At 44.1% G+C, this 25,355-nt stretch overlaps 1 protein-coding gene across 1 annotated transcript in view; it reads right to left on the reverse strand.

Annotated features, from left to right (window-relative positions):
- LOC144783380 (cadherin-related family member 3-like) overlaps positions 1-25,355 on the reverse strand; it is a 567,696-nt gene that overhangs the window by 142,226 nt on the left and 400,115 nt on the right. Inside the window, exon 13 of the mRNA XM_078662381.1 lies at positions 15,854-15,955. Within this exon, the coding sequence (XP_078518507.1) occupies positions 15,854-15,955 (102 nt within the window). The remainder of the gene's footprint in view (positions 1-15,853; positions 15,956-25,355) is intronic.

Below are 25,355 nucleotides of genomic sequence, written 5' to 3' on the forward strand. Positions count from 1 at the left end.
TTACCATGTATGAAGGAGAGAACACAAACACTTTAGCACTGGTTTGCAGTGGTAAAGTGCACAGAGCCCTAAAGCCAATGAAAACAAAGATAGATAGATAGATAGATAGATAGATAGATAGATAGATAGATAGATAGATAGATAGATAGATAGATAGATAGATAGATAGATAGATAGATAGATAGATAGATAGATAGATAGATAGATAGATAGATAGATAGATAGATAGATAGATAGATAGATAGATAGATAGATCAATCGATCCATGGAACCTGCAGGAGTCATCTTTTGTTTTTTCTAAGGATACACACTGCCTCACTGTTGGAAGCATGGCAGAACACAACTACTGCACTTCAGAGATGTGTGAGTGGTTTGTGGTATACAATGTAAAAACACTAAGGATAATGATAGAATTAAGAGACATAAAAACCTGAACTTCAAGAACCAAGCTGTAATTAAAAAGACGTTATGAGAAAACGTTTATCAGCAAAATGGCATAAAAATGTTTGATGGTCAGGTCGTACGTTATTAAAAAAGGATGAAAGTAGGATTCAAGAGACATCTTCAATATAAAACCACAACTTCAGGACCGGTTGCAGCAAAGTCATGAGTTGCTCCTTTTAGAGTAGAGCAACATTTCTCCCATCTCTAGGCTAAGGACTAGAAGGCTGGTTTCATGTTGCACAATACTCCTTTTTAGAGATCCATCTATGAATTACCCGGTTCCACTAACGAGGAGTAGATTTCACTGGAATTTGAAAAAATTTGACAGTTCTTTCAAATTGAAGTCAATTTTATTAAGTTGTATTTCAAGGTTCACCTGGACACTCTCTGTAACGTGCAAAGCTTAATGTGGTAGTAAATTATCTAAGTGAAGAATGATAGGCTCAAAGAGTGGTCTAGGTATCAGCGGCAGCTGACATCTATGAGGGGAGAAGGCGGGCACGCGCTTAAAATAATATATATAAAAAAATAAAACTTACCTGAACTTGGCAATGTCCTCGCTCTGGGTCTCTTCTTGAAACACTGGAACTGGGAACAGCAACTCCCTTGGCCAATCGTAAGGCTGCTCTCATCAGAATGACAGCAGCACTGGGATTGGTGGCAGCAGCCGCACTCGGTGCTTCACAGCCTATGGAGGCTTTGGCTTTCTCTAACCCAGCTGGTAGCTGGGTTACAGATGTTTAAAGTGTGCATGTGTGGCTGGTGGTCGCAAGATGTCCAGCCATAAAGACATGCGCACTTTTGACAGGGCCATATCAGCCCAGCATCCTCTCTGCTGAGTGACATGCTTCTGTCACTCAACAGGGGCCCGCCCCCATCCTGAAGATCGGCTCGGGACGGGGGATGTAAAAAAATGGCAATTACCATTGTTTTTTCATCTTTGAGAGTATTTTTCAGTGGGGGATGCTCCTCCGCACAAACGGAGGAGCCATCCCTAGGTTCTGACAGATCTCAGACTGTGGTCAAGGTGGGATGAATGGCCTCCTATCAATAGTTAAAAGAAGAGCTAAAGCGTATGTATAGTCTGGGAGATGTATCACTGTGCAGATTTAATGCCTTTCAATTATATACAAAAAGTATTCTTACTTTTTGTTAAGTTCTTATCTTCGGGTTCTAAACAAACAGATTTATTATTTGATGGTTTATCATCGGTTGTACGAGGGAAGCTCTTACATATTCATTTCAAGAAATTCCAATTTTTGCAATTAAAAAAAATATTACAAGCAAATTGGCATAAGATGGTGAAATGCAAAGTCGGTGGCCAAATTACAAAATGCCACTCCATAATATTTTAATAAGTTCTGAACTGCTGCCTGAGGAAAAATGCTGACTTTAACATGAGTTTAATACCGCTAACACTAGAGAGCGCAAGGAATCGTTTGCCCTGAGCTCAAGCATTGGCTCCTTAATTTTATTTGGAGGTTAGTCAAGTCTTGACTTCTGATATTGTTTATAGACCATTACAGCTGTACGAATCTATTTGTAAATGTTATGCACATCCTTGTATAACTGTGATTAATTACAATAGTTTTCCCCTATTTTCAGTGGTGGTTATTTGTTTTTTCATAAGAGACTTGGACTACATGGCACATATTGTAGTAATGTTAATTAGCTTTCCAATTCAATGTATTTTTTACCTATTTTTAATTAGCTCCTGGCAATACCCAGAGGTGTTAAAACTTTTATCTAGATGCTATAAGTCACTTCTTCAAGACTTCTTATAACAAATCCGGCCCACTTGAGAAATGTTTTTGTAGAAGCTCTATAAGTTGAGCAACTTATTTTAAAGTCATTCCACTTCTGCACGAGGACAGATAACAGGAGTTCTTTCAGCTTATGTGTTAATGATCTTTGAGCTCTGCGCACTCCAGGCATTAAAAACAGGCTCCAACAGATTGTTTCAGCACAACAGGGCCGCCACTTGGCAAAGGATTCATTCAGGTTGGAGGGTATCGCATTTGATCATACATCGTTTCACAGGAGGCACTCAACAAAGATGGGAATTTCCCCTCTGTATTAAAAAGTAATCATCTTCTTCTCATGACATGTATGAGTGGAAAGGGGGTCCAGCATGGCATTATAAAGGGGCAGCTAAGCATGTGATTTGTGCGTACCCTGAACCAATTCATGCCGAATCAAATGTATACCGCACCCATTACACTACACCGTGATATAGTCCAAGGCCCATGTAAGTCTCTCTGGCCATTTTCTGCTCCAACAAATATGTCTGAGGTTTATTGTAAGAGCAAATATCTCTCCAGGACAATAGTATACAATTAGTATAACATTCACTTACTCAATAAAGTTATAAAACTGTTACACATATGGGTAGACAAGGGAGGGCCTGGACAAATACAATGCATTTACAGTGCTCTGTTTGCAAATATTTCATACCTCACCGTGAGCCTGTCGTTCACTCTAATGTTAGGTAGTCAAATGGATATGGGTATGCAATTTTAAAGCAATTTTTGGGGATGTGGTCTGTTAAGTAGGCCTCAGACCACCACAAACGTGTAATAGGTAAAGGGTCCAAGAGTAAAACGACTTGCCGTACACCATCAGGATCTCCAAGAACAGTTACTCAAGGCAACTCGGATTTTATTGAGGATCTTGGCACTAATGTCTTCAGGGGGATAGATTTTGATGACCTGTACCGGATTCCTACCATCTCCCAGTCTCAAAGACCTCCTAGTCACCAGGCGATGCTTATATGTTCCATTTTGACCTTACCGTGGCTCCCTCCTTCCCTTTCAGATTCTGCATAAGCTCTACTTTTCTCCTTTTTTTCCACCCCATTGGTTCGCTGTGTCAAAGCATGGCAATTGTAAGACTTGTTTGTATCTCACATCTGTTTTTGTCCCAGTGTCACCACAAATGTACATAGCAATCTTCATGGACCATGCTCCAAAACTGTACTATAGGGCATGAAGCTCCTTCTGACAATTGTTTCATTCAGGTATTGTCCTCCTGCTAGTGGGATTCCAGACCTTCACTTTGTCTTCCCCCTTTAAGGTAGACTAAAATCTTACCATTTCTTGCTTAATTGTTTTTCTTGCTTCTCACAGCAACAATCCTAATCAGCTTGTGATCAGAACGGAGTGGCCATTGTGAAAATAACCTAACAGAGCACAATACAGCACAAGGGACCTTAAGTGACGTGATGATTGACATGGCATCATATAATATAACATAACAAATATATTAGGCCCTGGTGACATCGTTTTAACAATGGAGAAATCTCACAGAATTTATGAATTTTGTGTTGTGATAATTCCATCTCATTGCATGGTATGCAATGAAATTTAGGACAATTGTTACCCACAGGAGACTTGTTTGTGCAGAGAACGTCTCATGGAAACAATAAACCAAAGATGAGAGACATTTTTTTCCTTAAGTCATTTTCCTGCCAGCAGGGGTGTAGTTGTAAATAGTGCAGCAGGTACAGTGGTACTGAGGCTGAGGTTCTAAGGGGCCCACTGCGCCATAATAATATCAGTATTTTGATTTCCAGACTGGGGATTGAGAACATTTTCCTTGCTTGCCTTAGGTCCCAGTACCTTGCACTTAATTTCCGCATGAGGCACCTGCCAAGATAATTGCGGGTAGTACATGCAATTTAACATAAGGATGGATGGTTGGATGGATGGATGGATGGATGGATGGATGGATGAATCAGTTCAGTGCCTGTCAATATCACCGTTTAACTCAGTCACCACTCTATAAGAGCAGAAGATTGACAAGAATGCACTTTCTGCAAAGGTCTAAAAATGAATAAGGAAAAACATTGGGACGGATATTTTATTCAGCTGAGGTTTTGCACCTTGGCTTGCACTTCCTCAATACTTATGTGTGCTAATGAACCAAGTATGTAATTAAACAAAGTACATTTGCATATACACGTCTTAAAATGAGAATTAAAAAGTGGTTGACTTCAGAATCCATGCATATGCCAGTTCATATATGTGGTTATTGCACACTGTTATAGGGTGTCATTAAGACAAAGGTGGTAACCGACATCCATTTTAAATCAGTATATGTCCTGGTCTACCCACCTTGCAGTTTCTCCACCTCATTTAAAGTTGGGCAACAGGTTTGATGAGAGCCTAGAATTGCTGAACCATCAGAAACGGCCTGCCACTGGCCCATCGGCCACAGAACCACCCTCTTTTCAGAGTGAAAAGACCTTTCCACATGCTGAAGTATAAACCTATGTCAATCATTCCCCAATAGAGCAATAGGTACCTCTAGAATTTGAGAGTAGGCTACCGCCGGGCTGTCCGAGACAAGCCTCTGCCATTAGAATTCGCAGTCCATACGGCAATCTATAAATAACCTTCATAGGGCCTGATTACGAGTGGATCATTAATTTTCAACCTCTACATAACTCCCTGTTTGTACAGGAGACTGAATTACGAATTGAGCGAATTTAATGCATCCGATAATTAAATACCTCAACCTTTGCGAAATTTTAGCACGTCAAACCTGCAGCACTTTAATGGAAAAACATACTTTTTTACTGTATCATGCAAATTTTTGGTGTGCTAAACACCAAAATCCGAATGTTATTCCCCACAAACTAGTAAAAAGTGTTATTTTTGCAACCAATAAATAACGTACCCCTTTCAGGATTGAACTTGCCTCCTTGCCTGAATTCTGCCTTTGTATAGACCTCCAAACACTAACAGCCTGATTCATGAAGCGAAATTGCGCCCGCAATGGCTGCGAAAATGCAATTGCGGGTGCAAAACACGGAATCGGCATTCAAGTACAAAATAGCGAATTCGCTAACACAGAATAGCGATTAAAATAGCGATGACGCTATAATAGTCGCAGAGTCCCGGTAGTCGCGCATTAGCGATACGGAAATAGCGACCAACCACGGATTCTGCGAAATGAATAGCGAAACGCAATTTATTCCCAATCGGCATTCATGAAAAATATACAATAGCGGAAAACCCCAAAATCGCTATTTTGCGTGGCGCAAATTAAGGACAACTCAAAGCAGGTGGTAACCATAAAAGCCATGATTAAGTAAAATTTGAAAAACAGTTGGCCAATCACCAACAGGTCCAGGCCTGACCAATCACACATAAGGACATTCAGCAGCAGCCTTAGGCGTTCCACAATGCCAGGAATGTACATGGTGGTGAGGCGGCGAAGGCTACAGCGAGCAGCACGGAGGAGACGCATGAGGCAGGAAAGGATTTACCGGCAGCGGGTCACCTTGCTGGGCCAAACCAGAGAACAGATTTATGCCAAATACAGGCTGAATGGGGAAATGATCACCTGGCTGATACAAGAACTCGACCCCATCATGCAGCACCCAACAAGGCGAAACAATTCTGTGCCTACACATGTGCAGGTATTGTGCAGCCTGCACCTCCTGGCCTCCGGCAGTTTCCAGGGCATAGCAGCGGCTGCTTGGGGGATATCCCAGCCCACCATGTCACGCTGCCTCCACACTTTTGTTGACGCCATGCTCACCCAGCTCCACCGCCACATCACATTTCCCACGACCCAACAGGAATTGGACCTGACAAAACTACAATTTTATAATGTAGCCCATTTTCCCCATGTCCTCGGCTGCATAGACTGTACCCACGTCGCCATCTGCCCACCAGCTGCCACGGAGTATATGTACCGCAACAGGAAGTCCTACCACTCCCTCAACATACAGATGGTCTGCAATGCCAAGACCATCATCACTGACATTGTGGCCCAGTACCCAGGGAGTACCCATGACTCCTTTATCTTCAGGCACAGCGGACTCCACACACGACTGCTCAGGGGAGAGTTTGGGGAAGGACACCTACTTGGTAAGTACACTTTGTCGACAATGTCACATTGCTATGAAGTAACTGCGCTGCACAGGCAATCAACATCTGCTCCTCTCATTCAGGTGATAGTGGCTACGCCCTACGGGAATACCTCCTGACCCCTTACCTCAACCCTGCCACACCTCAGCAACGGCGCTACGATGTTGCGCACATCCGGACAAGGAACTGTATAGAAAGGACATTTGGCCTGCTCAAGAGCAGGTTCCGTATACTGCACAAGACAGGTGGGGCCAAGTATTACAGTCCTGCTGCGTGCTGCCGCATTGTGGCTGTCTGTGCAATGCTTCATAACATTGCAACCAAGCGCCGGATACCTGTTAACATCTCAGGCAGTGAATCTGAAGGGGACGACCGGCCACCAGCACATGCGCACCATGCCCGCGGGGAGAACCCAGCTGAAGGCCACAGACGTCGCAACCACATCACAGCGAACAATTTCTAGCCCACCCTCTTCCCCCACCCCACATATCACAATTGCATGCATAATGTAATGATTACACAAGGCTAATGTGTGCAGCAAAATAAATGTATTTGTTTCATTCACAAGAAAAAGGTCATGAGTTCAACTATTTACAAATTACAGTATTCCTTCATACTGCAGTGTGAAGGTCCCTGGCAGGCTTAGCGTCAGCCTGTGCCAGTGTACTTCAGACAGTGTCAAAGGCGCCTCCTGCGCGTGATGCCCAAGCGCCTCTGAGGCTCATCCTCATCCTGGGCAACTGTACCAGGCGTTGCCCTGGTGCTGCGCCTAGGTGGCGGGACCTGTGTGGCAGATTGGCTGCTCACGCTGGAGGCACCCTCACTGGCATCGTCACCCCCTACAGTGGCCAGTAGCGCAGGTGTGTGTAGTGCCGTTACCGCGGTGGTTAGGTGCTCCAGGACCCTGGTGATGTCCTCGCAGCACTGGACCAGTTGGTGCTGCTGGGTGAGGGAGCGCCGCGACAACTGGGTGGTGGCATTTACAGCCACATAATTTGACCTACTATAGGAGGACAGCCGGCTCATAAGCTGGTGGTGGCGCCGGCTTGCTACACTGCGGTGCTTGATGAGCGCAGCAGTGTTCTCCTCCATGGCTGCAGTCATGCGGCCCATGGCCGCCGTCATGCGGTCCATCCGGTCTCCAACTCCCACCACATTGCGGCCAATTTTGTGCAGCTGGAGCTGGATGGCTCCTTGCTGCTGTGACTGGCGCTGGTGGATCCTGAGCATGCGCCTCTCCACGCTCATACAGGCATGGCGATGCCCATTGCCCCTCCTGCTGTTCGGCCGCTGTGTTGCCGCTGTCGCTGCCCCAGATCTCGTTGCACCAGCTGCAGGTGGTGTCGCAGCAGGCGTTGCTGGTGCGGCAGGGACTGGAGGCACATTGGTGGGGTGCCTGGCTCTGGCTGCCGGTGGGCCGGCAGATGCAGATGCAGCTACGGTGGGGGGCCTGGCCTTGGCTGCCGGTGGGCGGGCAGATGCAGGAGCAGTTACGGTGTGGGGCCTGGCCTTGGCTGCAGGTGGGCCGGCAGATGCAGGTGCCGCAATGGTGGGGGGCCTGGCTGCTGGTGTTGTTGCAGCGGCAGGGGCTGGTGCCTGGGTTTCGGGTTGTGACTCCTCCTCCTGGGCCTCCTCATCTATCTGCAGCCTCTCGCTGTCACTGCTTTCTGCGCCACCTGTGAGGGTAAGTGGATACTCATTAGTTGCATGTGACTGTCAGACGTGCAGATGTTACATGCATGCTGGGTGACATTCCCTGGATGGATGTGGATTTGCGTACTTTGGTACCTTTCTGGCTGCATTGTGGTACTACTACATTGTGGACATACTACATCTCCCACAATGCTTCTGGGCATTTCCTGATGCACTACAAAGGCATGACTAAGGGCCAATGAGTGAGCCTATTTGGTCAGGGACGGTCATAGGGGACAGGGTCGCAGTCGCATGCCACTTACCTTGGGTGTCTTGGGTGGGGCGGGAGGAGTCCAGAGGGGTCACGCCAACGCACGCCTCCCTCTCAAGGGTGTCCTCGACCTGGTCCTCCAGAGGTGTGTTGGGTGGGACTGTCGGTCCGCCACCTCCAGTGCCCGATGCCTCTCCAAGGCGCTCCGCCACCCTCTCCTTGGCACGACCTCGGAGGTCATACCAGCGCTTCTTTAGCTCCTCCAATGACCGATCGGCCACACCCACCGAGTTTACGCTGGAGGCTATTCCCAGCCAGATCCTGTGCTTGTCTTGCTCTGGGACCTTTCTGGAGTTGGTCCCGAAGAGCCGGTCATGGTTGGCCACCACCCCTTCAATGAGGTTCTCGAGCTCCTGCTCTGAGAACTTGAGCTTTCGCTTTCGTCCTGCGCTGTTGCTGGGGCCAGGGACAGGTTCCTCCGCCATGGCAGCAGATATGTCGCTATTTCAGTCGGTAGAGAAGTCGCTATCGCTGGTTTAGCGTCTGCTTGCCGACTTGCTCCCTCGGAGGTTTGCCTCGCTGTGGTGTTTGGGGGTGGGAACTGCCTGCTTCCTGGTTGTGATGTCATCACTGTGCTCGGAAAGCGACTTCCCGTTTTCCCGATCGCGCGAGATTGCGAGTCGCATTCCCGATCGCACGGGATTGCGAGTCGCATTCCCGATCGCACGGGATTGCGAGTCGCAATCCCGACGCAGGTAGCCGGGAATAGCGATTTTTCTGCGTTTTTAGTTGGTCGCTAACGGATTTAGCGCCCGCGTGCGAGTCGCTATTTTTTCCCCGAAAAGTACATGAATGCCGTTTAGCGTTTCCTCAATAGCGAGTCGCTATTACTCGCTATTAGGGACACGCAAAACGGCCCGTACATGAATCAGGCTGAAAGTGCCTGTCTCTTACAAACAGCTGTCCTTCTTTATAACACTTCCCGTGCAAACAATAGGATTTTGATGTATTTCAATGTTTGCGTTACTTATACCATAAACATCGTCCCATTTTACCTGCTCGAACAAGCAATTCAATTTGTTAGAGGCAGCTACCCATTCCGTTTAGCTTCTTGCCAAATGAGATTGCCATCCATAAATGTTGTGAAAACAAAAGCATCTCCCGATTTAAACAACTACACCCAGATTTAGGCCTGTCATTTCTATTTAGATATCATGCTAGATTATCTAACTCTGAACAAAGGCCCTCTTATACAAATATCACATGTTTGAGACAATGACAAGAACTGAGTCCTACTGTCTGTCAAATAGTTTTATTGTGCAGTTAATTAAAACCATTACAATAAGCAAAAAAAGAAAATATAACTACATATCGTGAGATATTAAAATACAAGAACAAATCATTGGATTAATCAAAATGAATCCAAGGCCTATTCATTTTAAAATCAAATCTACTCTCACCCCCCCCCCCCTCACCCCCCGCTGTCTTTTCCTTTGCTAGTATTGGCTAAAAGCATCCAACTTGCTTGCAGTTCTCATATCCTGCAATTTTACTCAAAACTTTTTACAATATATGTGTACTTTATCAATATCAGTGACAAAGCAAAGCATTAAATTGCCGTATGTTTGTGTAAATGGTTGAGCTCATAATTTAAGGCCCTGCAACTTGGATGCACCCATGGGCGAGCTGGGCCCAGGCCCGGGGAGCCAAACCTCAGGGGGTCAAAAAGAACTGTCTGCAATTGCATTTAGTAACTGCAAACAGCAACACCCCTTTACCTTTGCTCCACTGATTTCGTTTAAATTGATAATCTTTTAATCTGCTACAGTTGTTGTTATTAGTGTTCTATCAGCCAACTATCTTGCCCTCTCATCTATCTCTAACCCCTGCTGACACACATCAAAACCCCTCTTCCCAACCCAAGACACAACTTGGACCCAGCCTGATGGAGCTAGGCTCTGGGTGAGCTGGGGGAGGTGTGGAGGTGTGTGTTTAGATGCAGGTCACTGCTCTGATGTAATTAGCCCGGGATTCACCTGTGAAAAGGGGAAGCTGTCTAATTAATTCACAAACAGTTGCAAGGGTGGCAAATGTATTCCTGCCTAAGGTTCTATTGGTGCAAGGGCCAGCACTCGATGCACCATTTGGGTTCTCGGATATCAGGATTAAAGTACCATGTCAATAAAAACCATTGAAATGCCAGTAGCTTGAGTGAACCATTTGCACACACAGAAACACACTTAAAGCCGACTGTGATTCTCTAACAAGTTAAAAATAAAGTGTCATGTGCTTATGATTTTTCCATCTCCCATCATCACAGGAAATAACAGCACAGCACCATACACTCCTCTCTCCTCCCAGGACTTACTTAATGGCAGCTGCAAAATGGACGAGAAGCGGAAGTGTGAAGCTGGCATGCTGAATGCAAGCCTGTCTGCATCAACTCACGCCTGGACCGAATCCAGTGTCAGGAACCCTGGTCCGATCACTGCCCAGCAATACTCTGCAGCACTCCCTAGGTCAGCAGACCCTGGACGCTGTTCCCTCAACTGCTGCTGTGCCTCGCGGTTGAAGCTTTCACCTGCACCCAGTTTGGATTCTCCCGCAGCAACACCCCTACACCCCACACGCAAATACAAACAACACCCTCACCACCCCTCCCAACACACACGCCACACAAGCACCAACGCCTTCACCACCAACCCACACCACATGCCACAGCAAACTCGCACATCAATACTTACATGCAAGCATGTTTCTCAATACACAATAACTTAGCAAACACACAACCAAAACATAAGGCCTGCTGAAAATCAGTCTCAACCCCTCATAGGGGCTCGCAACATCACCATGGCAATCCCAGCGCGCTACAAGATTGCTCAACATGACCGCCTTCCCAAACCAGGAGGAGGACTCACTATCATCTTCAAGGAATCCAATGAATGCACAATATCCCCATTTATGGAACACCTGCACTCATGCTGCAAATAACAGAAAACTTAACCCTGAATGGAACCCTCAAATACCGACCACCCGGACAACAAGCCACCCTTACCAACTTTGTCACCAACTTTGTCACTCCGCTCACCATCGACTCCAGAGCCTACATTCTTCTCAGTGACCTCAACTTTCACCTGGAAGACTAAAACGACCACTACTCCACAGCACTTCTCAAAAGTGTGCGTGGGTGGAGTTTGCTGAGTTTCACTCCACGGCGCTCCTCAAAGTGCCAGAAAAACCATGCCGGACAATACGGAGTTCCGCCAGCAGCTGAGTCTGCTAGTCACGCTGCTCACACTGATTTTTAGCACTGGGGGTTTGTCCCATGTTGTGAAATTCATCGCAAATAGCACTATGCGTCACACCAGAGGGCGCTGCTGCTTTCTGCCACTCGAGTAGATATTCTACTTAAGCTGCAGATTTCTCAACTTGAGTGGCAGATTTTTCAACGTGAGTGGACGTGACCTGCCGAAACTGTCCACGTTGAGAAATCGTGCAGAGAGGTCTAGTGTGCAATTTTTACTTACAAGCACCTGACAACTTAACGTTGGCGACCTCCTCAAGAGAAAAACGTAGCTCCGCATCACTTCGCATAGTTTTTTGCAACTCTTTGCCGAACACAAAGTGGGCAAAAGTCTGCGAACTCCAGCGGCGGAGTGGAATTCTTCAGCCACCCCTACTCAAAAGCTTGAACAACATCAGACTCACCCATCTCATCCCAGAACCAACACACACCACAGGACACAAGCTGGACTCCATCTTCACCACAAGTGACAGCATCAAATACAACTCCACCACACCACACATTTGGACTGATCACTTCATCATGCACTTCCAAATCAACACACCTCAAGTCCATACTCCTACCGGGTTCAGCATTTCAAGCCACAGCTAGAGAAAAATCACTGAGGCAAAAAAGTGGACTGGCTCAGCACTCTCAGAACGGATCAACCTAGCCCCACCGACAACCTCGACAAGGACAACAACAACTTCAACAACTGGATCAAGAACTGCTCGGACTCCTTCACACCTATCAAACCCAAAAGGCATAGTAGATCATCCAAGAAGGCCTACTGGTGCACATAAGACCTCCGAGATACCAAATGAAACTGCAAACAGCTAGAAAAGAAACAGAGAGAGAGCCACAACACCACCGGCAGAACTACCTACAAGGCTGCACTCAGAAGCTATCACCAGCAAATAAGAGACACCAAGAAAAAAGCACTAATAGACCACATCGAAGGAAGCTCCAACAGCTGCAAGGAGATCTTCTTGGTTGTTAAGGATTTCACCTTGCCCTCAGCACTGTCACCAAGATCGCTGCCTCCCAGCAACTCTGTGACAACCTATCCAGCTTCTTCCACAGCAAAATCGCAATAATCTACAGCAACTTCGCACACCAACCCAACTCAGAGAACTCATTGCTAACCTAACCACGACCAACCAAGACGGCCACCTGACCGATGGACAACTGTTAGAAACTAGGATTCCAGGTTGGCTAGGGCATGTGCCACAGCCAGGCAGAAAACCCCATTCTAGTCAGGGCAAGGGAGTTACACACTGAAGATAACCCCTGCTCACCCCCTTGGTAGCTTGGCATGAGCAGTCAGGCTTATCACAGAGGCAATGTGTAAAGCGTTTGTGCCACATACACACACATAGCGGCAACACACTAGGCATACTACAAAAGAGACTCCACACAAGGTTATGTAAAAATAGGTTTTGTATTATGTAAACCACATTAGACTGACAGATATATAGACTGTGCCCACGGGCACCAGGTCAATTATTTACAGGGGATTATGTACAGGGCAGCGACAATCGGGCTGCTGACAGAACCAGTACAAAGCATAAACAGTAAATGCAAAACCACCAGTAATAAATGTATAACAGCCAGTAGTAAAAGTATAACGGCCAGTAGCTACTGGTAAAATAGTGAGCTTAGCAACATCACATTAGTATTAGGCATGAACCACATTAGATCAGACATAAACCTAGATCACCATAGCACAAGATTAGGCATAACCTTAGGCATAGAAACCCATTATGCATCAAACCAGCATAAGTCACATTGGGCATAAAATCAGCAATGCGAACATGAGGGAAAAGCGTTAGGCATAAACATATTATGCATGAATCTTTATAAGCACGTTAGGCATCTAATCAGCACAAATGTATCATCACTAATACATCATACCTGAAATCAGCAGTGCAAACATAGTAACACAGCAGATAATTGCCCCCGTCGTGGCAGCTGCCCAGTTCTCGTGGTGCAGCTGTTCAAACAAGCACTGGCACTGACAATGTGCAGGTGGATCCCCACTCTGGGACTCTCAAAGAGGAATTGCCCCCAAAACATTGCAGCTGCCCGCAAAACTTTAAATTGAATTATAAATATATTTGTCAAACTCTATGTATTGCTACGTATATAGTAGGTGAGATTGAGAAGGCTCAGACTATGATACAAAATAGAGGCTACCTTCAGAAATCCTTGGCAGACTTTAAGGTACTTGTGCACTTTGAGGTCCAGCACCATTATCACGGATATCCACACTGCAATTCTAAGGGTTTTGTGGGACCTCGTGTGGTTGTCGTGACTGGGGACATGAGATCGCCTGAAGAGGCTCCTGTCTGTATGCACATGCACACAAATGAATTGATTTCTTTCAAGCATAATATTATCACGGGTTAAAGTAACAATTTTTCATTCATTTTAATATCCTTAGAGAATCGTGAATACATTTTAAAGTGTTTGAAAATATGTTTCAAATTGTTTGCCCTGTGAGTATAGTACCATTACCAAGTTGAGATAGGCGCCTAAAAACAGCACTATTTTCTTCTTGTTAGGGAAACAATACCTTTAAAGACAGTGGCTATAGTGTACATACAGCCTGTTGTGAATGTACTCACTGTTTCTTAGAAACATTTATTGTAAGTAGGATTAAGTCAGCCTAATGATATTAAAAATGTGCTACGCAAACAAATGATGGACGGAATGCTGAATAAATCACACATTCACCCCCAGTCCAGAGATCTGGGTTAAATACATCCTTCTTTTGCTCACCATGCCACCCCAGTTTAGACCCAGCCATATGCAAATCAGTCTTGACCCAGTGTCTCATGGGAACAGTCGAGACCGAACTGCCAAGCCAGATTCTCTCTGGACCAGAAACAAGCATCCTGGGACTGGTTTCTGGGTAATACACTTCATCAGCCAGGCTAGCTTAAATCAAGTGGCACAGTGAGCAAGTGACCCACGTCTGGCATATCCATCCCACTTAGGGTGAAAAGGGCTACGCAAACAAATGATGGACGGAATGCTGAATAAATCATACATTCGCTCCCAGTCAAGAGACCTGGGTTAAATACTTGATTCAAGCTAGCCTGGCTGATGAAGTGTAATACCCAGAAACCGGTCCCAGGATGCTTGTTTCCAGTCCAGGGAGGACCTGGCCTGGCAGTTCGGGCTGGGCTGGACATTTGTCACCCCGAGTGGGACGGGTCTGCCCAGATGTGGGTACCGTACTCTCCAAGCCAGTGGAGTCAAGCTATCCTGGCTGATGAGGGCTGAAAGCCCGAAGCTGGTCCTAGAATGCGTGTTTCCAGTCCAGGGAGGACCTGGCCTAGCAGTTCGGCTAGACTATTCCCATTGGGCGCAGGGTCAAGACTGATTTGCTTATGGCTGGGTCAAAGCTGGAGTGGCATAGTGAACAAAAAAACGATAGATTTAGGCCCAGATCTCTACAATGAGGTGAATCTATGACATTGTTCTGCATTCTGTCCGTCAATTGTTCTTTTAGCATAATGATGTTAAAAAAGCATAAAAACCAGAAAGCCATCTTGTAAGGATCATTTCTTAATCGAGTTACTAAATACAGTATCCAGAAATATGCACTTGCTTATTAAATGCATTATCATTTAAAACATTTCTTTGTTTGATATTTAAGCAGCACAGGAACAAACTCTATCAATACTCAAATCTGTTCCACTGAAGAGTTTACCCACAAACATTTGTGAAGTCAACAGGAAGTACGTGGTTGCCTTTGCACAGTGCCTAGCTACTGATCTGTTAAATAGATTGAAATACCAGAGGCTCGTGGTGTAAGTACCGATTATTGCACCTCAAGGTATGCAGATGTGGTGTTAATAGTAAGCATATACTTACCAATATGCACTTACCTCCTCGATATTTTGGTCACAATATTATTGTTACTGGATATTCAGTACATGATACTCCGGACTACAACAATCAAAATGATATCTTACTTATAGACAACATATTTTTACAACTCACAGACTTGGTTATACTTGTAGGGTGATCTATTTATATGTTTCAATCAACCAAATAATATGATGCATTGAGTATGGAAGATTTAGCGTAACCTTAGTCATAAAAATAAAAAAATACACATTTTCTGTAGAATTAGGCAGTACATAAACAGCTACAAAACTGTACAGTAATTTCATGAAAAATGCTCAGTGTGCCTTCTAGTCTGGTATCCTGAGTAGGTCTTTTAACTCACTGAAGAAACATACCCTCGTCCAGCTGTGCAGCTAAGGCCAGAAACAAGTTCGCAGTAACACATGCCTTGGAATGTTAGAGCATCTTCCATTGTAATTTAAAACCTACCTCCAGACGTTTCCGGGACTGTGAAAACGTAAGTTTCCGGTGCAACAAATTCTGGTCTAAAATTATTGACCGGGGTTACTGAAACAATTATTGTAGTGGTTACTGCAAGAGAAATCAGTGAAAATATTACCTATCGTTGAACCATTACCAAATATATTTACATAACTAAATAGACAAGAATCAAAAGTTTCTTGGGAAAAGTAATACATTTATTATCATCAATGCTGAATTTCCCCAAAGACCAGAGGTTTCTCTGCTCACAGGCTGTGTACTGTTTCTACCAATTAAATAAGGCACATATTGGCAATACTACTGTCACACATTTATTTCTTGTTGAATATTGGAAACATACCAAGATAGCAAACCAACTGGGTGATGTATCTGACTCTTATTGTTACAATTCATTGCCACCTGAAAGATGGTGGAGGTACCAGAATATTCTTGCCTTGCACATGGCAAGATCTGGATACCGAGGAAATGTACTACTTCCCATGTCTTTCAAAGGGTATGGAGGGCGAAATTCATAGTCTTTTTACCAGTGCATGTTTGAATATAAAGAAACCTATTGAAAATTGAATTAAAGACTGCGAACTATGGGGAATATTAGCAAGAACCTCGTTAAAATTATCGCCGTTTTAGAGGCAGGATCTTGCGCTAAAACGGCAATAATAGGCTTGCTAATATGCGTTATAGAATTCCAATAGAAGCCCAGGTTAGATGAGCAGAACATCTAACCTGGGCTTCTATTGGAATTCTATAACGCATATTAGCAAGCCCATTATCCCCATTTTAGCGGCAGTTTCTTGCCGCTAAAACGGTGATAATTTTAATGAGGATCTTCATAATATGCCCCTATATGACAGAGCCAGGGAAGAGAGAGAAAGGGGTAACAATAGGAGGGAGCGAGAGCGGTGATAGTATGTATAAGCTCAGTGGCTGATCCTATTGTCAGCATCCTTATGCATTTGATCAGTAGGTATAACAATATAAATAGAGTAATTCCACCACCAATGGGACATGTCAGAGTCAACTGGCATGTCAGTGCGGTCAAAAATACTACACAAATCAAAACCAAGTATTGAGCTTAATGCTCACTGCAAAACTCCTGCAATATGCCTTTGGTGAACGATTGAGTTTTAGAAACCTAATGGCAATTACTGCTGAAGACTCTAGTGATAATAGCAAAGTCTTAGTTTTGTACCACAAGGCTCCACCAGAGTTGGATGACCAGAGGGTTATTATAGTAGGAAAAGGCACTTCAATGGGCAATAAAGACCATTTGAGCATTATTATTTGACCTCTGACCAGTGTGCATGCAAGTGCTTGATAGCAAATCTCACAGTGAGGACCGTGGACATGAGCAATTGCCCAGGGACATCTATAGCTAAGGGGCCATATGATGGCTCACTGGAGAAAAAAATTCAAATGGGAAGTGAAAGTGCCCATTATCAGCACCCCGATTTCGGCCCCAGGACCAACTATTGAAATACCAAAATGAGTAAGTGCCTTCTGTGAATACCAAATGAGATTTAAATTGTGTCTTAAGTTAGTTCTGGGAATCGGGCCCAATGTTTTCATCTGTTTCTCTGCATGCTGGAGCTGTTTGACAGCTGCTGCTTGCAGAAAGCACAGTTATGTTTGCTTTTGCTTGCTCCAACGTCGATGATGATGAGCGACTGAGGAACGGTATGACCACTTGGCAGGGTCATACAAGCGGGGACGCAGCCTCTCCTGGAACAGCAACCTACTACAGGATTTTAAGGCACTGGGGGTACAGCGGCATATCACTATGGGTATTAAACAACTAAGACCATAATGCAGTAGATGCGGATACGCCCCCTGGGGCGGAACTAACTTCTTAAATGCTGCAAGTGTGGCGAGAGAACTTCTGCGGCTGTTTCCCTAACGAGATGCTAGTGAACAAGGGCGACTCAGCCCGAAACGCGTTTGGACATTGATGTGAAGCTGGGAAGGGGGTCGCTGTTTCCCTGCATATCCTGCCAATAAAAGGTGAAAAACATACCGTGTGCAGCGCCTCAATTGTGGTGCGTGTTCAAATGGATGTATAGCGGTCGGTTCCAGATCGCGAGACGTCCCGCCGCGGATGAGCGGCTCCTGCACGTTGATGATGACGAGCGACAGAGGAACAGTATGACCACTTGGCAGGGTCATACAAGCGGGGACCCAGCCTCTCCTGGAACAGCAACCTACTACAGGATTTAAAGCCACTGGGGGTACAGCGGCATACCACTATGGGGCGGTACTAACTTCTTAAACGCTGCTAGTGCGGCGGGAGAACTTCTGCGGATGTTTCCCTAACGAGATGCCAGTGAACAAGGGCGACTCAGCCCAAAATGCGTACGGACATTGATGTGAAGCTGGGAAGGAGGTCGCTGTTTCCCTGCATATCCTGCCAATAAAAAGTGAAAAACATACCGTGTGCGGCGCCTCAATTGTGGTGCGTGTTCAAATGGATATATATATATATATATAAATATTCCATTTGCCAGCCTTATGCAGGGCAATGCCTGATAACTGTTAAACATTCACAGCAATAGCAGGCACCCGCCCGAAACGCGTCAGTTTTCTCTCTCTGTTAAGCGTTGCTTAATAAAAAACCTTGCCTGATACTGGATTCGTGGAGTTGTCTGTTTTCCTGGGGACCCGGGACGGCAGTTTTGCTTCTTCTTGTTTCCGAGATATATATATATATATATATATATATTCACTGAAAAAACCATAGGTTATAGACCATATATAGTTAGGAATTAGCATTTAAAAAACCTTATTTTACTCACACAAAACCATTGAAATTCCATATATAGTTAGTTGCACTAACTATATATCGCGCACCCGCAATCCACTGCTGATCATGTCACATATTACATCATTCATGACATGGTCAGTGACATCACTGATGACATCACTGATGACATCTCAAATGACATCACTGATGACATCACTGATGACAACATCCAGTGACTGTATTTTTCTGTAAAGTTAAAATATGTCTTGAGTGGATGTATAAGTGTCTGGATGAAGGATTTAGTAGGTGCATGACTGACTGTATGAGTGAGTGATTAAATGTGTCTCACTGAATGCATGGGTTAGTGACTAAACTGTCTTAATTTGTGCATCATTATGTCTGTTGTTCTGTAAACTGCTGCATGTGTTGATCATTAGCTATACGAGAGGCTATATGTGTTATTAATTGGTTGCCCAAGTATTTCTATGGGAGATTGAGTTTGTGTGGGGGTGGCTGGAAGGTGTGTGACTCTATGCATAGATGTGTGAGCAGTTTATTCACTAGGTGTATGAGTTCAAGAGTGCATGTGGAAACAGCTACATGGGCAGTTGACTGTGTGCATGAGTGTATTGATGAGTGAATGGATATCTCAATGCTACATGTCATAGTAAGTACATATGTAAAACACAGTACATGTGAGAGTTGGCATATATAAATAACTGTGCATGAGAGCCACTGAATGAGTGAGTGGTTGTATCGATCATTGTGAACTTGTATCAGGGATTGTATAAGAGAGTAAATATGTGTTAGTATATGTTTCAATAAGTAAGGTGTGTTTAACTGTATAGTTGAAGAAATGGAGGTGAGATTGTTTCTTTGCATGACTGACTGGGTGTGTGAGTAACTCCATGGATGAGTGGCAGTGTGTGAGTGTCTGTATACACTGAGTGTATCTAAGGTTATATTAGAGTCTGAAGAGGTTTATCGTATTAGCACAAGAATGATGTCAAATGAGATGTCATCAGTGATGTCATCAGTGATGTCATTTGAGATGTCATCAGTGATGTCATCAGTGATGTCACTGACCATGTCATGAATGATGTAATATGTGACATGATCAGCAGTGGATTGTGGGTGCGCGATATATAGTTAGTGCAACTAACTATATATGGAATTTCAATGGTTTTGTGTGAGTAAAATAAGGTTTTTTAAATGCTAATTCCTAACTATATATGGTCTATAACCTATGGTTTTTTCAGTGAATTTTCAAGGTTTTGTAAATGCTAATTCCTAACTATATATGGTCTATAACCTATGGTTTTTTCAGTGAATTTTCAAGGTTTTGTAAATGCTAATTCCTAACTATATATGGTCCATAACCTATGGTTTTTTCTGTGAATTTCATTGGTTTTTTAACAGCTAATATCTGTAGCTGTAAAATGTATTCTTCTTTAAATCCAAAAATATATTTTATATGTTTATGAATAATTTTTTTTTTAAATATTTTTTTTTCTTCGTTCCCGCTTCGCAAATCGGGAAGCTTCCCGTTAGCTGACCTTGATGCCGCGAAATAGACCGCGAGCCGGTAAACGTTTCTTTACCGCAAGTGCCGCGTTACAAAACAACATCGTGACGCCTCCCGTCCGCATGACGTTTCACGTTGTCGCGTGATACGTCATATGACGTACTACGTTAGCGAACTGGTACGCGAAGCGAGTCGCAAAGCGCAGGTTTCTGGAAGCAAACCGGGAGGCCCTGCAAAGCGCTTAACGTAAACACAGCAAGTCATGTGACTTGGTAATAACACTTTTCATTGGTTCATTTCACTTTTGGTTTCCTAATGATGTAAGACTAGGTCATATAATCTAAAATGAACACTTTTGATTGGTTGAGAACTCTTGTTTTTCCCAAATGATGAAAATCCCTCCTTCTTTCCTCACTCTGACTTTCATCATTGTGAGAGAAAGACCCTTTGTGATCACTGAGCAATGGCTTCTTTAGTAGCTTCAGCTGGTGCTTCCCCACCACCTCCACCACATCCAAGGAAGAGTGGACCACCTGCTCAAGTTATAATTCAACAAGAAGAAGAAGAAGAGGAACAGGAGGACGAGCACGAAGAGAGGCAGTTTTTGCCTGAGCAGCCAAGGACGTCTCACCGGAAAGAAAACTTCATTTGGCAATTTTTTTAAATTCCCAAAGGTCAGAAAAAAGTAAATGCAAGATACGTAACTTGCCTTATATGTCAAGATAGACTGTCCAGAGGGACCGACAAAAAATACAGTTTCGGAAACTACACAATGCATCGCCATATGACTAGGTGGCATCCTAACAACTACAGTGCTGCACAGTTTCGGAACGACCTAGATAATCTCCCTATTATGGCCAGAAGATCTGTTGTACCGGAAGTAACGGGACCAGAGGGCAGGGAGATGGTGCCAAATATACAAATGAGATTTGGTGATGTAAAACACATCTGCGCATTTTGCGATGGATTCATTTCCTACGGAGAAAAAAGCATCACTCTGATCAACAGAGCTATTGACTATCATATGCAAGTTTGTCCGAAACGCCCAAAATAATAAATACTTCTTTTTTTTGTTTTGTTGCTCCTGTTGAGCCCTTTACAATGAATCGTTTTCATTGCCCCCTCCAAGAAAAACCCCAAAAAATATAAAACTGTTCCGAAAAATTCAAAAACAGTAAAAAAATGTTCAGAAAAAAAAAAAAAAAGTTCTTTTCAGAACTACCTCCCCGTTATTAAAAAATTGGTACAATATTTGGAACTGTGCCAACCTCTATTTCTCTTAGTTCGCTTCCCAGTTCGCTCGCCGGTACGCGAACCGGAAGCGAACCAAAAACAGTAAGTATAAGGGAAGGAAACAGACACTTATGTTAAAAGAAAGACAGCTATAAGGGAGTAAACTAGAGATACCATTACCCGTAATCCACTGCTGATGATGTCACATATTACATCATTCATGACATGCTCAGTGACATCATCAGCAGAGGATTGCGGGTTTTTTGGCAACATGCCTTATCCACGGTTTAATAACGCTGCCTTTTGCTTTATATAAGTTTTCAAATTGTATGAAATATATACCAATAGGTCGTTATGAACCTTTAGGTAGTCCTTTTCTTCATGAGGTCTGGTCGCTTCCATACACATACAGATGTTTCAAAGATGATCAAGAAGTTTATCTGAATGGAGAGGAATGCACTGAGACGCCAGATCATTCACTAATGTGTAGGCACATACAGTTACACGGTTCATGCAACAAACACCGACCAAATATGGCTTGCGTGTTGCAAGGCACGCCAGTTCCTGCTATCATCCCCACGTTCAAGTTGTTGGAAAATGGTAGTTATTTGATGCTCAATAATGAAGATTGTTCTGAGTTAATTAAAAGTATTCCTTTTATCGTAACAGTAAGTGAACGGGTTATTTGCTGCAGAAATGTTCTATTTCCTCCCACACATGAACATAGGGAGTTTTCAATCTGGCCACAAATACCAACCTTGGGACACGTTTCAACGGCATGGCAAGAATAAGAGCTCTTTTGTCTCAGAGAGAGGTGGCCTTGAGTTCGGCCCGTGAAACTTTCGTACTTCACATAGCGAACACCCGTACAGAGGTGCACACCCTTTTCAATTAAGATTTGCCTTTCAATTTCAGCAACATGTTTCCGACTATCTTTAACGCATCCTCCACAAAGTCCCTGGCGCACTTTTTTAAAGTTGTTACCAGTGGTCTCGTGACTTCATTTGAGAAAATCTTTGGAGTCATCCCTGCTTCCTTTCATTCTATTTTCTGCACTCTGGTTCGTGGATTGGCATTTTTACTTGCATTACCAGCGGACGCTCTTGTGCTTTTTTACATTTTTAAATATGGATGTCCCTCCTATGCAACCTCCCACCCTGCAGCTGCTGACACTGTTCCGCAATCGCATGCTAGAATATTATGGCACAATGCCGTTGGCGATATTAAGCACGGCATATGGATTATCTTTTCGATTCTCCTACTTCACCTGTGTCCAGCCTGTATTTCACTGCCTGACCTGTGATTTCGATTGGGCCATTGATTTGTGTCTCTGCGGACCGGTTTCTCCTGACGTCGACTTTAATCAGCTGATGACTCCTATCATTACTCACGAGTTGGTTTGTCCTGGCGAAAGGATTATGGCTGTGGCATTGATGCATGGACTACTTGGTCCCTGGAATTTACTGGCGGCAGCACAGTCTTTCTTGGAACAGAGCTTTCTTGAAAACCCACCGAGCTGTCCTCTGATGGTGATAGAGGATCCGGTGCTGGGAGAGCACGTATGTTCTTTTCCGCTTTTAAATTGGATGGCTGAACTGTTTTCGGATGAAGACGGTGACTTCCTATTGGAGGCTGTTGCAGCTTATTTTGCATACACAGTTATGTCATAGACCTTTTTCATGTTTGATATGCTGAGTACTAGCATTTCATTGACAATTCATTGACTTATTTGTCAAGTTTTTATTATTTACCTTGCCTATTGGCTTAAGACTCGATAAAGTACTTGGCTGTTTTATTTTTCTTTAGCATTAAATTTTCCTAGTTTTTAATGCTTTACCTTGCGGACCGTCCACATATAAACTTGCAATCTGCTCTCATGAGATGGCACTTCTATTATCTTATTCAGTTCGTTTCCGGATCATGAGGAGGTGTCATCTAGGTCCTGGATATCTTTACACCGTGTTAAGTTAGCATGGGCTCATTACCGGTTTAAACGCCATTTTTCCTTTTTTGCAACTTCTGCACACGACACTTAGTTGTTGCTTTAGCTTTCCACCTAGTAGTTCATCGTGGTTTACATGAGAATAATATGTTATTGGTCTACTATCTGCTTTACTTGTTAAACTATATCTGTACAGCGAGTGCTAAAGTTTCAAGAACAACACGATACAGAATTGTTATGAGGTCTGATCTCCACGACTTCATACTCATAACATAAGTGCAACTTCTGCCAATTCTGGGCATGAGGCGGGTTTTATATTGCTTTGCCGAACACACATACACAACAGTTGATGCGGTTCACATGAAGAGAGAGCTGGTGTATGCTGATGTGATTCCTTCAAATCTAAGACACTAAAGTATGGGCACGCCCTAAACCAACACAAAGAGACCTTCTTAGCAAATAATATAATATGTGTATTAGGGAGGGTGAGATATAAGCAGCCGCGGGCCGTGGAGGGAGTTACGATGGGGCAGGGAGGCGGGGAGGGGGAGAAGCAGGGTGGAGCCCTCTCTACCTTGCCCCTCCCCCTCCCCGCCTCCCTGCCCCACCGTAACTCCCTCCACGGCCCGCGGCTGCTTATAAGTGTTGCTAACTCTTATTCATTTACAGCATGTTAACATACTGTCACCATTCGCTTTTTATGTACTAGTAACTATGCTGGTAATTTTGCTACTGATAATATGTGTACTTGTATTCTCCACCCTGCTTCTCCCCCTCCCCGCCTCCCTGCCTCACCGTAACTCCCTCCACGGCCCGCGGCTGCTTATAAGTGTTGCTAACTCTTATTCATTTACAGCATGTTAACATACTATCACCATTCACTTTTTATGTACTAGTAACTATGCTGGTAATTTTGCTACTGATAATATGTGTACTTTTATTATCTAAGGTACTACGCCTGAGAAGACGGCATTAGTAAATAAACATTTCAAATACACATCTGTTCTTCTTAACTCCATGTTCTGGTTTCTAAGAAATCTATAACGACCGACTGTTCATGAGTTCCACGTATCCTGAGGTACTATAAGTTCATATTCTGGATTGTCTAAACATTGAGAGTTTGTTATATCCAATGTGACACTGTACCTAGCTTGCTAAGGAGTTTTTGATTACTAACGTGAGTTTTGGGACACCCTAATTCGCCGAGGTTCCAATCCTCTGTCCACAGTTCTGTGTGAGAACAGAAACCCTGCGACAGGGGCACCCCCGACCCTTGCTGGAGCTTCATCACACTTGCGATACAACTCCAGCAATGCGCCACCTTTACGGCACAGATACATCACGCATCTGTGCTGTTTTTGCCCCATGATGCGCCGCATTGTAAATGCAGCACACCATAGGTGACGGAACAGCGGCACAGAATGACTAACACATCCCTGGTGATGCGCCAGTCATCATAAATGTATCCCTATGCTTCTTATCTTGTTAGAGATGAACCGCCATATGTATCATCAAAGTTTTTTGCATTTCCTAAATAGCGAACTTTAAGGAATAAATAGCGATTCTTTACCATTCCTAGTTTGCGATGAGCTATTTTCTAATTAGCCGAATGTAGCCCAATGAAGCCCAATGTAGCCCAATGTAGCCCAAAGATGGCCGCCAGACACACAAAAAAACAAATGTAGCCCAAATATCAGCCAGATGTAGCCCAACTATAGCCCAGTGACAGAATGACCAATCAGCTTCGCAAACCTCCGTTACGCGAAGCGGAGCGCTGTTACAGATATATATCTTTTTTTGAACGTTAATTTCTCAAAATCCACTGGAGCACATATATTGAGACCTAGCAAAGGCACATCGGGCTACCAGTCCCTAATATTTTGCCAAGTTTCGTGCAAATCCATTCAGCCGTTCGATTATTATTATTATTTTTTTTTTTTGCCCCGCGGGGCCCTTTTAAAACCTCCACATCAAACCTAGGGGGTCAGCGAGGATCTACTATGCCCCCTTATAGTTATTTCCCCCTTTGTTTTGACCTCCTCTTGTCTCTCGATCC

Source organism: Lissotriton helveticus, chromosome 9, assembly GCF_964261635.1.
Source record: "Lissotriton helveticus chromosome 9, aLisHel1.1, whole genome shotgun sequence".
In the NCBI taxonomy this organism is placed as follows: domain Eukaryota; kingdom Metazoa; phylum Chordata; class Amphibia; order Caudata; family Salamandridae; genus Lissotriton; species Lissotriton helveticus.